At 44.7% G+C, this 16,597-nt stretch overlaps 1 protein-coding gene across 3 annotated transcripts in view; it reads right to left on the reverse strand.

Annotated features, from left to right (window-relative positions):
* Positions 1–16,597, reverse strand: part of TXNRD2 (thioredoxin reductase 2) — a 53,264-nt gene that overhangs the window by 6,944 nt on the left and 29,723 nt on the right. For 2 of the 3 annotated variants that reach the window (XM_072983712.2, XM_078381690.1), the window contains exons 12-16: positions 9,470–9,606; positions 6,267–6,362; positions 4,170–4,262; positions 3,573–3,644; positions 1,810–1,907 (exon numbers count right to left, since the gene is read on the reverse strand). In XM_072983712.2, the coding sequence (XP_072839813.2) occupies positions 1,810–1,907; positions 3,573–3,644; positions 4,170–4,262; positions 6,267–6,362; positions 9,470–9,606 (496 nt within the window). The remainder of the gene's footprint in view (positions 1–1,809; positions 1,908–3,572; positions 3,645–4,169; positions 4,263–6,266; positions 6,363–9,469; positions 9,607–16,597) is intronic. The other variant, XM_078381691.1, reaches the window with a different exon arrangement.

Here is a 16,597-nt window from a genome sequence, read left to right on the forward strand (position 1 = left end):
TCATCATCATCATCATCATCATCATCGCTGTTAAGATAATTCTGACCTTATGGCGACCCTTTTCAGAGTTTTCCGGGTAGAGAATACTCAGAAGTGGTTTACCACTCCCTTCTTCAGCGTCTCGTGGCGCCATGGTTAAGCTGCAGTACAACAGCCAAAACTCTACCCACGACCTGGGTTCAAGCCTACCGTGTTTCCCAAAAAATAAGACAGGGTCTTATATTAATTTTTGCTTCAAAAAACACCTTAGAGCTTATTTTCAGGAGATGTTTTTTTTTCATGTACAACCATCTACATTTATTCAAATGCAGTCAGGTCATCTTCTGGTTGCTGCACAAGGGTGGAGGGCGGAGTTAAACTCAACTGGGGCTTATTTTTGGGGGTAGGGCTTATATTACAAGCATCCTGTAAAGTCCTACTAGGGCTTATTTTCTTCCATGTAATCCTCTTCATGGCATGGAAGCCGTGGGAGCTGTGGGACGGAAGGAAGAAATCTTTAATTACTTATTTTCGGGGAAACAGGGTAGGTAGCCGGCTGGAAGTTTCACTCAGCATTCCATACTTCTGAGGTCAGTAAATTGACTACCCAACTTGTGTGGGGGGGTGTCAGGGGTCGATGGTGGCAATCTGTAGCCTGCGTAATTAAATTATAAACTGCCCAGAGAGTGCTCTAAGTGCTATGGGGCAATATATCAACCGTTTCTGAGGTAACCCCGGGATTGTGCAGCTTGCTCAGGACCACACAGGCTGACTCTTTTGGGACGCACAGTAGGAAACTGAAGTCTCAACCTCTGGCTGCAGCTGTGCAACCAGATACCTAAACCACCGAGATATCCAGTCACCAAATGCCCAGTAGTTAAGACAAATTCTTGGTCTCCGCTTGTTTGCAGAGATAACCCGTTCATCACTACAAGTGTATCTCTAGTCTCTGAAGTCCCTTTTTTTCACCACTGTTGGGGAATCATGGGATTCTGGAAAAAGTGGGTCCTACAAGCCCGAAGTCTGCCCGGTCCATTAGAAAACAGAATCATGTAGCAGGGAGTTCCACGGATCAATCGCATGACCTTTCCTTTTGTTGGCTTTGAAGGCTCCCGAGCGGTTCTGAGGCACAAGGCTTGTTCTTGGCTGATTTTTTTCCCCACTTTGCTTGACCCGCCATGCCAGAGGGTGCCGTAGCTGGTCTGATGTTTTTAAAGGAGTTATTGAAGAAAAAAAACATCAGGCGAGCTTCAGCACCCTTTTCCATTCATTCTTGGCAGGATGTCGAATAATAATAGGTGCGGATCTGAAAAGAAAACCTGAGCTGTCTTTCAAAGCTTTGATGATTCCTTTCTGTATCGAAAGAGAAGCCTCATCATGAAACATAATCAAAACAAGCTTTTGAATGTTTCAATGAAAATTTATTATCCTCCCAACAGACAGCTGTGATAGGCTCCTTTTTATTACCCTTTGAAGCCCAAAGCAGCAAGAGAGTGGATCTAATTTTTGGGGGGTGGGGGTGGCGAAGGAGGAGGGTTGATTCTAAAATTTGCCAAGAAATGTATTTCATAAACATAAATATAAAAATCTGGTATGTCCGTTACTAAGCCCAATATGTCTTTAAAAAAGGACGGCAGTACTTCTAATGAAAATAGAGGAAACGAGACATTAAAGAAACCAAAAACACAGGGTTTTTTTTTTCAACCCTGCCAAAAAAATATATCAAAAAATCAAACCACTATCTTTCATAATCTTGCAGTAATTTAAGAAGGGAGGCTTTCGTTAAACTGGGGCGGGAAGAAACAAAGGAAAAGCATTCCTGAGACTTACTTGATTCCAAGGGCAAATCCTTGAATAACTTCGCCGGCGTTTGGACCGATGAAATGGAGGCCCAGGATTTGCTGCTCCTTCTTGAGCAGGCACACCATCTGAAAACAATCCACGAGCGACAGGCAAATGTTCACTGAGAGCAAGCGTGTGAGCCTGGATTAAATTCTGGATTCCCTTCTCTAGACTTGGGCACGAAATGAACCAGAAACCAAATAAACTGGACGGAACACGTCGGTTCGTGGTTCGTTTGACGAACGGTGACGGTTCGTGGTTCGGTTCGGGGATCCCACATGGCTGTGCTACAGCGAAACGCGAATTTTTTTTCCCTTTCGCAAAAGGACATGCTGCCGCCATGGGTACCATGCTTGGGGACAGCAGGCTCAGCTTCCCTGTCAGGAGCCTACCACTGCCTCTGAGCATGCGTCCATAGTAGCGCTCCAGAGGTAGCAGGAACACCACCTGCAGAGCGCTGCAGAGGTAGCAGGAACACCACCTGCAGAGCGCTGCAGAGGTAGCAGGAACACCACCCCCAGCACAAACTAGAAATGCAAATTGCAAACTGGTTAATTTTTCTGGGGATCTGTGGTGGTTCATGGTTAGCCACAAACCACCACAAAACACCTGTTTTCTGGTTGGTGTTCAACTATACTCTTAACCAGTGGTAATTTATTTATTCTATTATATGGTTTACTCTACTGCATTTTTCCATTTATAACATGCCCCTGCTTATAAGACACTCCCCCTCTTTTCTAACCCCCAAATTAAGAAAACTTTGAGGATTCAGCCTCTGGGCTCAGAACAGTCGGACATTTCGAGTCCCTGTTGAATCTGAGCCTACAGGCTCCACCTCCAACGAGGTGTGTTCTAATTGGTTTGTTCATCATCAGCTGACGTCAGTTCCATAAGGCTCCTGATTGGAGGAAGCCTGTTTACAGAGGCAAGGTACAGGCCGTTTTGTTCTCTCTGTGTTCTCAGTTTACTTCCGTGTATAAGACGCCACTTAATTTTAGCATGATGATTTTGGCGGAAAGTAGCATCTTATACTCAGAAAAATACAGTATGTTCTCGAGTATAGCCCAGATCGGCTACAAAGCAATGAAGTATTCATATTCGTATATTATTTAAAATATTTTTACCCTGTCTGTCTCCTATAAAGGACCCAAGGTGGCTTGTATCATTAAAAATATAATATTAACAGCTAAAAACAGCAAATGATTCAGATTGTAAAGAAGAATTAATAAATTTATATTTAAAACGTTAGGTAAAGAAGCTTTCACAACACCGAATAAGAGAATCAATATTATTATTTGGGTCATAACTACAAAACTTGATGGCCAACAACTTCATTTCTTTAGATGTATTATCTTTGTATTTACAGTTACTGCTTCAATAAAGTCCGTACTCAAGCGCTTGACTTCAACTTTCAATCAGTAATGGGATGGTTATTATTGCTTAGGGTTTGCAAATAATGCAAAATGGCACATTTATGTTCTTAAAAGTTACCAGAAATGATGAACAAACGTAACAGAAGGCCTATAAGTGCCCTTCTTGGGAAAACCAAGATTCTTTGTAAAATAATTATGTCCCATCAACTCAATTCTGATGGAGAGCATTAGACCCCCACGGATAGGAGTTTTGCATCCCCAGCAGTCAATCATTTTTTAACGTTAAAAAAAATATCTAAACACAAAGAAAATCACAGAAACATCAAATAAACAATTAAGAAACATCTACCACGCATACTGTTCTCCACTCCGACTCACTTTTATGTAACACTGAGAGGCCTCTCTTTCGGCCACAGTGAATTCCAGCGGTTTATAAAAGGCGTGGTAGACCTGATAGAAAGGAAACAGAAAAAAAATGAGTGTCTGATAGTCTTTTAAATGCATCCTGCACATGGTCTGTATTTTGATAAGAATTACGGTTTTGCCAAGAGGGCTACCAAAAAGCATAGCAGTGTGACCATACCCAATATGGTCGGACAGCGGCATCTGTGGGGGATCAGCTCCAACCAACCCCCCCACTGATGCCGAAAAACGAGGAACTATCGAATACTATATATTGCATGCTCTCTAGGTCCCTCTAGTGGTCAGTTCTGGTAAATACACCCTGGATATACATAAAAGTATGTATTTCTAGAGTTTTTTTTATTTAGTCTTTTCATACAGCAGATAAGTGAATCCCGTCAACTGGGGGATCCTACTGCATTCACAAGTGGTTAACCGTTCCTTTCTTCTGGTAGCACCCTGGAACTGTGGAGCTTGCCCAAGGATACACAAGAGGCCCAGTTGGGAATTGAACGCCTAACATCTGGCTCTGCAGCCAGATCCTGAAACGACTAAGCTATCCAGTCAGCTTACCTCTATATTATCCGCTCCGAACCGGTCCATAGCCGTTTCTTCCGAGAGTCCGACACAGCCGTATTCCAGGGGAGTGAAAACGGTTGTGGGCACCTGTATGACATAAAGCAATCCTTTCTACCTTTCAGCGAAAGGATCGGGGCCCTAATTGCCTTGTCCCCACGGCCACTGCCTAGGGCTAGGGGTAAACTAGAAAAGATACAGGACATCTGCAAGGCGTATATTGCTGGGGCTAGAACCACGAACCCGTGGCTTCTCATTTGGGCCACGGTTTTTCTGTGGAGCAAACAGGACCTTAATCTTCTATCTCCCGTCTTCCCAGATGAAAAGCAGGGGTGATAATGCCTTCCTTCAGCCTGGGCAGACTCTCCGAAACAAGCTTCTCACCAAGTTAAGATGGTTACCTCTGGAAGACCAAACCTCATAATACAGTGGTGCCTCGCATAACGAGCGCACCATTTAACGATGAATCCGCATACCGATGTGGATTTTGCGATCGCTAATACGATCGCATACTGATGTTTCTTTGCATTGCGAGGGGGAACAGCTGTTTGGCGGTGGCCGGAACACCCAAAATGGCCGCCGGAACACCCAAAATGGCCGCCGGCACCATCCAAAATGGTCGCCGGAACACCCAAAATGCCACCGGAACATGGGGAAACATCGCAGAACGGTGAGTTTTGGGCTCAATGGTTTTTTTTGATCTGTATAGCGATGTTTCCCCATAGTGAAGGTTAATCCGGAACGGATTAACCTCGCTATGCGGGGCACCACTGTAATAATAATCATGTGCTCTCAAGTCAATTCTGTCTTAATTTGATCCTTTTCAGGGTTTTCTAGGTAGAGAATACTCAGATGTGGTTTCCAATTCCCTTCCTCCAGGGGGCGTCCTGGGGACGGTGCAGCTGGCCCAAGGCTACCCAGCCTGGCTCTAGGGGAGACCGAGTGGGGAATTGAACTACCAACCTCTGGCTCTGCAGCTGGAGACCTAACTCACTGAGCCGTCCAGACAGCAGTTACCAAAGTGAATAGTACCATATTTTTTCCGTGTATAAAACGACACTTTTCCCTTAAATAATTAGACAAAAAATTTGAGGGCCGTTTTATACACGGAAGGCAGCCACTTTCCCTGCCTTTTGCGAAGCCACAGGGCTTAGCAAAAAAGGAAGGAAAGGCTCCCTTCGGGTAAAGCAGCCGTAAAAGGGCTGAACGATCGACCCCTTTGATCCTGAAGCCCTTTCACGGCTGCGTTACCCACTTCCTAAGCCCCACGGAGATCAAATTTTCTAATTTGGGGGTTAGAAAAGCAGGGCTCATCTTATACATTGGGTCGTCTTATAAACGAAAAAAAAAATACGGTAATAGTATCAGCCAGAGCATCTTTAATGAAAAAAAAATCATTGTATGTTTTATTGCAGCACTCCTGTGATTGGTGCCATGAAGCATTCCTCTACATACCCACCTTAATTAAGACACTTAGGATCGACTACATTTATAGGCCACTTTAACCCCCCCTTGAGCTCAAAATGGCACATACAACTCTCCTCCTTTACTGCTTCATTCTCACATCCTGCTTTCTGGATCGCCTTTCTTGACGTTGGATGGCACAGTGGTTGAACTGCAGTACTGCAGTCAAGCCTCTGCTCATGTTTTGAGTTTGGCCCCGATGGATTTTTGAACATCAGCTCAGCCTTCCATGCTTCTAAAGTTGGTAACATCAGTACCCAGCATGCTTGGGGGAGGGGGAAAGTTGTTGTTTACAAAAGTCTATTCTAAAATGCCCAGAGAGTGTTTTGACACTATGGGGCAGTAAAGAAGTGTCAAAACAATGACAAGGGAGCTCCCCAATGGATTTGAAGCCTCAAGTGGGGACTAGAATTTGCACACACACACACACACCGCTGAGATCCAACACAATATGTCAGTGCAACAGCGCATTGGCACTAAGCATTACATTTCCCCCCCCCAAAAAAAATGGATTTGTGCCCAAATGGGATTGTGCTGCTGGAAACCAATTTTTGCACGGATTCATTTAATTTCAAAGGTTATAGGAATGGGAGGGGGGAGGGGGAGGGGAGAGACTCATCAACTACTCACATTATCGTAATCCATCAATTCTGCAGATTGGCCAAACAACCGGCGAGCCAGACATTTCCCTGCGGCGATCGCTGTCGGTGTTAGCTCTGGGCGACCCTAACAAATGTTGACCAAAAAGTTTTAAAAATTAGATTAAAAAAAAAAAGTCCCAAGGAATGACAACAAGCAAACGAAGACGACTTCTTTAAAAATAGCACAGGGTTCGAAAGATAACGGATGCAAGAACCAATGGTAATCATCCTCTTCGCTGATGCCTGCTGCAGGGCCCAGGAGCATGGCGGGTAAATTAGGTTGATCTTCTTGGTGTGCCAGGTTGTGTATCTGCTCATACCCCTGGGGCACTGCTATCTCTCAGGGGCGAAAACGTGTAGTGCAGCCAAGAACGTTGTAAAATCATGCCTGGTTTGGGCAAAGACACAGTTGTTCTGTGCATCTTGTTGTAGAAATGATGTTGTTGCTGTGTGCCGTTAAGTTGATTGTGACATGGTGAGCCTTTTTCAAAGTTTTCTAGATAGAGTGTACTCCGAAGTGGCATACCATTCCTTTCCTCTAGGGGGAGCCCTGGGACGGTGCAGCTTGCCCAAGGCTACCCAGGCTGGCTTTTCTCCCCAGGAGGCACACAGTGGGGGAATCGAACTCCTACGTTCGACTAGATAGGCGGGATATAAATGCAATAAATAAATAATACATAAAAGTAATCAGATACATACACCACTGAGCTATTCAGACAGTCATTATAGAGATGAGTCAGGGAGGAAATGGACTGTACAGTGCAGAAACAAAAAAATTAAAATTTCATGTGGGTCCCCATGTTCAGGATTTATCCCAAGGTACAGACGAAGGAACGCTCTCTCTTTTCCAAACAAAGCGTTCTGACATTCAAGATCTTCTGTGAAAGCTCTTTGCCAGCTGAAAGCTGATCTTCCCCGCCCGCGACACATGTTTGCCCAAACTGCGGTTGCCAGTCATTTCTGTGGCAGGAAATACAGATGTTGTTTTGGCATTCCAGAGCCCTAACAGGAGATCGGGGGAGGAGATAAAATTGCAAAATGCTCTGGCAAACACTCGGTTAAAAAAAAAGCAAAGCAAAGCAAGAAAGAGGAGGTAATTACTAAAACAGCCGTGCAGATATACGCCCGGATCTTCATAAAACAATGGCTTTTAAGATTTCCCCAAGTAGGCAGTTGATGGAATTGCTCATTTTGCAACTCGTGCGTGACATGATCCTGTTCAGCTACCATTGACTGGACTTGCTGGAAGACGTGGACTGTCCAGTGTGTTCTGCCTACACATAGAATCATAAAGTTGGAAGGGGCCTATAAGGCCATCGAGTCCCTTCTCTTGAATGCCTCCAATGTTGGAGCACTAAGTCATGGGTTCCATTGTCGTACTGCTCTAACAGTTAAGGCATTTTTCCTGATATTCTGCTCAATATTCGCTATATCCTGTAGCCTGAGCCATTAGAAGGGCTCAGAGTTATACCGTGCAAAGGACACCACCTCCAAAATGTGCATGATGCTTTTCTCAGCTGTCTAAGATTGGGAGTTTCGATGCTTCTTGCAGGTACAGCCAGCCTGTGTAGCCTTGGGCAAGCTGCGCAGTCCCAGGGCACCCCACTTGTTCATCTCTCTGGTGGTCCAGAATTTCGCAAATCTCTCCTTCAGCACCACATTTCAAACAAGTCAATTTTCCCCCCGTCATCTTTTTACTGTCCAGCTTCTATGCCCATACACGGTGATCAAGAATACAGGAGTATGGATGATCTTGGTCTCCAGTAACGTACAGTGGTGCCCCACTTGATGATTACCTCGTTAGACAAGGAAATCGCTTGACGACTTGTTTTTTGCGATCGCTATTGTGATCGCAGAACGATGATTGGATGGGGTTTTTTCGTTTGATGATGATCGGTCCCCTGCTTCAGGAACCGATTTTTCGCTTTACGATGATCAAAACAGCTGATCATTGGGTTTTCAAAATGGCTCCCCGCTGTGTTTTAGGACAGATTTCTCACATTACAGGCACTGGAAAACGGCCGCCCTATGGAGGATCTTCGCTGGACACTGAGGTATTTCGCCCATTGGAACGCATTGACCAGGTTTTAATGCATTTCAGTGGGCTTTTTTATTTCGCTTGACGACAATTTCGTTCTACAGCGATTTTGCTGGAACGGGTTATCCTCATCAAGCGAGGCACCACTGTATCTTTACACTTGATGGCCCCCTTTTTGGATGAACAAAGAGATTCCATTACGGACCTGGACTCCTAGGAGGGCTACCCAAGGCAATAACTGAGACACCAGACGAAGAGGCATCGAGCCTCGTCAAAGGCAGCCACTGGGCAGCAGGAATAGCTAATGGTGACATTAGCAAAGGAAGCAATAGTGGTGACACTCAAGCTAACTCTTGTTAGTACTGCGCAGAATACGACAATGGCAATTCCCTGCTGAACAACCCTTACTATAAAAACCCTCTGCATGTAGCGTTTCTTCAAAACAAGCACACTGTCTCCTTCTCCTGTAACTGTCATCATGTTAAAATGATGTAAGAAAGCCATTTAACTCAGAGCGGCTCCTTCTTTGTAGCTGCCCCCAAAATGCACTAGCCTCCCCGAGTGCTTAGCAGGTCCCTGCGGTCGTCTTTGACCAGATGAGAAGATAAGAGAAGTCCTTGTTTTGTTCTCGCCTGGAGGTGAGGAATCTCGTGGGACTCGGAAAAATCCCTTGTCAAGGGGTCTCGCTGAGCGTGAAATGAACAAGAATGAAAATTAAAAAAAAAAATAGCCAGAATTCATCACCTCTCTAATCACGAGTATGGGTTTTGAATTCAGATAACCACACACGCTCAGTCAAAGAAGTTCTGTGTCTTTCGATTCCACAGGCAGAAATACTTATTTATTTCAGAGACAGAACTGATATCGGGACTGAAAAAAAGGCTTTGGTGCCAGGCGGTGCTCCATTTAATGGGCTGCCTGATAAGCATCAGTAATAATTTTTAATGCAGAGGTGTTGTGTATGGAGGAAATTACTGTTCCGGGTGGTTGGAAGAAATGCAATTTGTTTTCCAAAATGGAAAAGGGGGCTGGCTGGGTGGGTGGGGGCTAACACACTGTTATGTGCTGCAATATGATGACAAATGAGCCCCAGTTATTCAGCAGGAACAAATAGGGTTTCCTGTTATTGTCGAGAAGTTTATGTAGACGGCTACCTCTGTTATGTCTCCGATCGCATAAATGTGGGGAACTGAAGTGGCTTCTCTTGCATCAACAAGGATCTTTCCCGTCTCCGCGTTTATTTTCACTCCGGCTACCTCCAAATTAAGCGTTCTGGTGTCAGGGGCTCGGCCTTGGAAGAAAGAGAGGGGGGTTTGGTTATAAAGAGGCAACAGTGGGATTTGGAAAACCTGAATAGTCAAAGGGAAAAAAAGGAGCATCGCTGTTGTTGCATGTCGGGTTCCCTCTGACTTTAGGAACGAGCCCTCTCCAAAATGTCCTGGCCTCAGCAGCCCTGCTCAAATCTTGTCAACCCAAGCTTGCGGCTTCCTTGAGGGAGTGGGTCCATCTTGTACAGTGGTGCCTCGCTTTACGATTACCCCACATTACGACGAATCTGCTTTATGACGATCTTTTTGCGTTTGCAATTGCGGTCGCAAAATGATGGTCTAAATGGGGGAATTTCGCTTTGCGATGATCAGTTCCCTGCTTCGGGAACCGATTCTTCGCAAAACGATGGTTTTTCAACAGCTGATCGGCGCTTTCAAAATGGCCGCCGGGTAAATAAAATGGCTCCCCGCTATGTTTAGGGACGGATACCTTGCTATACAGGCGATTTTTCAATATTGATTTGGTTTTACTGGTCTTTGACCGTAATAAAGTATACTACTATATGCTGAGACTTCTACCTAGGAATTACACACAGTATGTCGCTCTCTTCAAAGCCAGAAGGCTTTGAGGCTTAGCTAGGCCTAGCTCTACCCAAACTTCCTGTTCCTGCCCCAGTGCAAGCTGGGAACTTTCTTTCTGAACAGGAAGCTAGGGAAAACCAAGCCCACCTAGGCCTTAATCTCTTTTCAGTTTAGGCCTTTTCTCCCAGGTGAGTCACAGGTGTCTTTAAGGTGTGTGAGAGTTAGGTAGAACTCCCAAAATGGGAAATGATATGATATATAGTCCAAGAAATTGAAGAATCCCATCTCTGCTCTTTAGAGGAACCTCAACCACTTCTGTATTGCCCAAACCCAGTTAAATCTTGCAAGGTGAGGAACAGAAACAAAATATTCCAAGTGACGAGGGGGGAAAAAAAACCTGTGTCACACTGAGGAACATTTTCACAGAATCATAGAATAATGGAGTTTGGAAAAAGTCTACAAAGCCATCAAGTCCAATCCCTGCTCAATGCAGGAATCTAAATCAAAGTATATCTGGCAAACGTTTGCCTAAGTTTCTCTTAAATGCCTCCAACGTTGCAGCACTCAGAAGGGTAAATGAGTCCATTGTCGTACTGCTCTAACAACTGGGAAGTATTGCCTGTTATTCAACCAAAAATCTGGCTTTCTGTAGCTCGTGCCCATTATTACGTGTCCAGCACTCTAGGATGATCGAAAACAGACCCTGCCCCTCTTCTTTATGACTAATCAAGTATTTGAAAATTGCTATCCTCTGTCTTCTTTTTTCAAGGCTAAACCTGGCCCAGTTCTTTTCCGTGTTTCTTTACAGGAATTGGTTTCCAGTCCCTCAATCATCCTTGTTGCCCTCCTTTCCACCTCTCCCAATTTCTCAGCCTCCTGCTTCAAGTACAGTGTCCAGAATTGGACACAGGACTCAAGAGGAGGCTTAACCAGTGCCGAATAGAGGAGAACTCATACTTCACAGGATTTGGAGATGATATCTCTGTTAATGCAGACTAAAATAGCATTGGCCTTTTTTGCAGCCACGTTGCACCGCCGGCTCATATTCACCTACTCATGTACAACAATTCCTTCTCGCACATCGTATCACGGAGCCAAGTATCCCCCATCTTGTAACTCCCCATTTGCCCTCGGCCTCGGGTGTAGAACTCTGCACTTTATCCTTGTTGAATTTCACTCCGCTGTGTTCAGGCTCGAGCCAATCGAGACGAGAAACTTTCATACAGAAGATGCCCTTCCAACTTTCAGGAGGTGGCATCTATTTTTGAAGAACGTGGAGGGTAAAGGAATAACCCCGCGTTCTCCAGGGACGGAGGGCAGGGCTGGCTGTTTGATGTGAGCTTTTTTTTTCCCCCTTCCGCAAAAAAATGGGAAATGTGTTTGCATTCTAAAAACAAGATTTAAAAAAACACAAAACACACACTTAAGGCCTTTGATGTCGGTGTAGGAAATTATTAAACAAAAGGAAAACCTGCCTTCTCGACGGGGGATCTAATTATAGATAATATATGATTCACCGTATTATCCATCTGCGGTAAGGGGCAGGTTCTCCCCCCCCTCCCGTGCCCCCCACCAAAACAATGTCACATCTGAATGCCTGAGCGAGGGACTCTGGAAGATCAGTTTCAGCCGGTGAAACCGACACTTCCTTTGGGACGACCAGCTGGTGAGGTCCCTGCTCAGCTATCTGTCTGTCTTTCCTTCGGCCTTTCCCATGGGGAGGCCGATCCCCTGATCCCATGCTTTGCCCTCTGGTCCCCCCCCCTCTTCTCTCCCCGATGCTATCAGACACCAAAAATAATAAACCTCCCAAGACCTTATCTTGGCTCGGATGTGAAACAACTTCCTACCGTTGTATTTCTTTGTGCGTGGAGAATGAAGTTTATAGGGTTGGCAAATGGGCAGTTTCATGGAGAGTGCTTTTTTTTTCTCGTTTCCCCCTTTTCCGGACCAGGCAGAAGGAAGAGAAAATGTTAGCACGCGATGTGGCAGAGGCATTGATTTTTATTTTAATGCAATTTTTTTAAAACAAGGGCTCTCTCTTCAACCCCCCACAACATACCGACAGTTTAGGGTGTGTGTGTGTGGTTTGGTTGTTCGATTTTTTTTTTAAAGATACTGTGGTTAAACGACAGCTGAGATGATCAAAACCTGCAAGATGACTTTAAACCTTTGGGTTCCAACCTCGCCATCTGCATCGCCCGCCATTGAGAAGGAAAGAAACCAAGCCTAACATGCTTAAACCGAGCCGACGTGAAACCTCATCCATTCTCCCATGTGTCCCCCGAGTGGGATTCTGAAAGCAGTAACGAGACATTAAAAATCAAGTCAATTGTTTATTGGCTCCCGGCCATGTCAGCTCCGATTTTTGAAAGTAAGAGAATATTCTGTAGACCCACCGTTAAAATCAAAGGGATTAAGCCTTTGGGCTTTGTGAAATTTCTCCAGGACCTTAGAAGGCTCCGATTCCAGGACTCTCAGAGCTAAACACAAGTCTAGTCCCAAACAGAGTAGACACATCAAAATCAGTGGTGACCGACATGTCACATTCAGTGCCATGGATTTGCGGTAATTGAGTCTAACGGGGGCAAGCTCCTAAACCCTCATAGGTTCTTAACTTTCACACCGGCTTCCCCCCCCCCCCAGGTTGAATCCTTTAGGTCGGTATATGGAAGTGAGATACACTGAATACAGTGGACCCTCGACTTACAGACGGCTCAACTTACAGACTTTTCGAGTTACAGACTTCTCTGGCCACAAAATTTAGATTCGACTTGCAGCCGGAGAATCGACCTACAGACCAGAAAAAAACCAAAATGGAACAAAAATAGAATAAAAACTGCCAGTTATGGGATTAATCGGTTTTCAATGCATTGTAGGTCAATGGAGATTCGACCTACAGACTTTTCGACTTGCAGCCACCGTTCCAAAACGGATTAATTCCTTAAGTAGAGGGTCCACTGTATGCACATTGAAAAACCAGAAGCTGCTTTAATGGATTCAACTAGTCCCATAAGAGTTTTCTAGGCTCTTGGGCAGAAATCGATCTTTCCTCTGGAGGCTCAGTTAGTTCCAGAGTGGTGTTGCTTGGTGGCTTCCCATTCATTCAAGTTCACCCCTGCTTTGCTTCTTAAATCAGACCAGACTAGGTTGAGTTTGCTCCCTTGAAGGCCAACATAGAGTAGATAGACTTCTTTGGACACTCTACCGTTGCTTTCATCGATCATTGTTTCTATCATATATCTGTGACCTTTTTATCATACATAGGTTGCTGTGAGGACCCAGAGTTTTTAATCTTTGCTGTTATTGAGATATCTACTCTGCTCAGCAGAACAAGATGTTAAGAATCTCACATGTTCAACCACACAGACGTACTCATGAGATGAAAAGTCTTCTGTGAACCCTAAATTCATAAAGATGTTCCTGATCATCCCAGAGCGCAGGACACGTAATAATAGGCTCAAGCTATAGGAAGCCAGTTTTAGGTTGAATATCAGAAAAAACGTCTTAACTGTTAGAGCAGTACGACAGTGGAACCAATGACCTCGAGAGATGGTGAGTGCTCCAATGCTGGAGGCATTCAAGAGACAATTGGACAAACACCTTTGGTGTTAGGAAAAGAAAGAGTCAAGCAATTTAGGGGAAGCGACACAAGGCAAAGGACCAGGTGCCCAGAGAGAGGCCATAGGTAAAGCGCTCAGTGTCTCCACCACAAAAGATCCCTGGAAATGACCCTGATGTTGGGAAGGTGTGAAGGCAAGAGGAGAAGGGGACAACAGAGGATGAGATGGCTGGACAGTGTCATCGAAGTGGCCAACATGACTTTGACCCAACTCCGGGAGGCAGTGGAAGACAGGAGGGCCTGGTGTGCTCTGGTCCATGGGGTCACGCAGAGTCGGACAAGAGTTAATGACTAAACAACAACGAAAAGTAGAGAAAGGGCAGTCATATCAAGGCCTGCTGTTAGGCAAAACAAGACAACTGCTTCAGGGCACGGTTCCCTTGTCAGAACTAAAGCGTGATTCAGTTACTAGTCTGGTTTTCTTCCGTGGGCCAAATCAGACCATCCTTAGAAGCTGTCCTGCGCATCTTTGTACCTGACCAGTCAGACTCATCAATGAAGCCTGTGTCTACCTCTCAGCGGCCAATCACAAAACAAAGCTGGCTAGTATGCAAAGCAGAGGGGAGAGAAAACTCATGCTAGGACAACCCAATGTCTTTCGTCCCTCAAATAATTCTTGCTTCTAAAGATGTACTCTCTGTACCGGATGATTTGAAATTGAGGGTCAGTTGAGGGAGAGTTATAGTTTTGTCCTTCAGCCGGTCCTGAACCATCTTCCTCTCCCTAAGTCAGTTTTTGTAGGTCAAATAATGTTGTTTTTTAAAATCCCACGTGGGTCACTACATTTTATCTGAAGCAAAACAGATAAAGAGAGATTGAGCGGGATTTGGGGGGGGGGCGATGGAGAGAAGAGAGATTCTGCTGTGGCAAAATATCTGTGAGAATCCAAAAAGGATTTCCCTGAGGCTAGGCAGCATTTCTCATAGAAATTTCTCATCTCAATTCCCGGGATGCATTACAAAGTCAGCCGAACGCTGACTTTTAAAACAACATTTTCCTTTCATACGGGAATTCAGCCGAAACTTCATCTTCCTACGGTCGTTTATAATGATCTGTGTACAATTCCAAGTTTTGGCACTGCTTTGAAAAGACCCTAATATGGAGCACAAGATGGTCAAGGTGGATTCTGGGAAACCATTAAAAGTGTCCCAAATGTTATGATATTTTCTGAACAGTACAAGCTGCTCCCTTTCAGTCACCATCTGCGACACAGAGGGAGAGATGGGAAATCTTCGGCACAACTTAAAAGTTTCCCACTCTTATTATCACAGACACCTGGTATGGGTATGTTGATACAGAATTTTTTTTTTTTAAAAAAAACCCACCATGAATCACGCAGTGACTGCATGCCAATTAACAAGGTTTAACTGTTCACTGCCTTAGTCCTTAATCCTTTGGGGAACGGGGCGAAAAAGCAGGCATGATGAAAAGGAAAAACGCGCTGGAGATGGGTATTAACGTTTGTTTTGCTAAAAGGGCTGGAATGCAGACGGGTGGCTAACGAGCAGAAATAAAAGAGAGTGTTGCAAAACATCTTCAAGAGTAACTAATTAACTGTGCCATGCATTAGACAAGCCTTCTTTCTTCAAAACAGCACTCTCTGGATATATAACTCTAACCATACCCAGCTAACTGGGGATAATGGTAATTATAGTTACCATCATCCCCAAGAACTCTGCAGGGTGCCAGTGTGCAGAAGGCTGGATTGGACCATGAGGATTTCATGGACTAAATCCAACTACTAGTTCAAACTAGAGTAAACCAACTGAGAGTGTTGGATTTACGTGTGTGTTGACCTACCATTCAGTCATTGGATCAACTCTAGTTGGGACTGGCAAGGGGATTAAGCATTTCATAAAATGGGACTACAGTAGGACCCCGGTATCCACAGATCAGGATCAATTGTTTCACTTATCCGTGGTCTGAAAATATTAATAAAACAAAACAAAACTAGAAATATGTGTTTCATGATGTAGTTACCAGCACTGGCGACTAGAGGGAGCCAGACGCTATGCTATATATTCTTCTTGAAGAAGACATCACATGGTCTCTAGCTCCCTCTATTGGCCAATTTTGGTAAATACATAGTGGAAATCCTTTTTTTTCTGGATTTTTCTTTTTCTTTTAAGGTTGCTGTAGGTTTTTCGGGCTGTCTGGCCGTGTTCTTAAGGTTTTTCTTCCTAACGTTTCGCCGGTCTCTGTGGCCGGCACCTTCAGAGGACAGGAGTCAGAACTATGTCTGTGCTCTGGTGCAGTTTGTGGGGTAGTTGAGTATTTATAGCTGTGGGGTCAGCTTTTTGTCCTTTTTTCTTTTACTGTATACTGCTTGCTATTATCCACAATTTTCAGCATCCACTGGTGGGGGGGTTGGAACCAATCCCTGCAGGTATGTGGGTCCTACTGCTGAGAAATAGTTTCTACAGTAAATCAGCTAGTTTTTAATGTTTTAACAGGGTATTTGTTGGGTTTGTTAGGAAGAGGCTAGCAGGACTTATATCCTGGAACAGAGCTGTTTACAGTTCTCTTCATGGAGTGCTGTTTCTCACTGGCCATAATAGATTAATAACATAAGGAGCCATGTCACAGTTATCCTGACTACATTTCTCAATTAGGTTTACAGGTAGACACCACCACCCCGATCCATGTTTGAAAAACACTTCCTTAAGTAGAGTTGCTAGTTAGGCCACACAGGCAAAACTATTACAGTGGTGCCTCGCAAGACAAATGCCTCGCAGGACAAAAAGCAAATGGTTTTTGGCAATTGGGGGTTGATGACTCGCAAGACAAATGTTCCTATGGCCGTGCTTCGC

The sequence above is a fragment of the Pogona vitticeps genome, chromosome 14, assembly GCF_051106095.1.
Source record: "Pogona vitticeps strain Pit_001003342236 chromosome 14, PviZW2.1, whole genome shotgun sequence".
NCBI classification, from domain to species: Eukaryota; Metazoa; Chordata; class Lepidosauria; order Squamata; family Agamidae; genus Pogona; species Pogona vitticeps.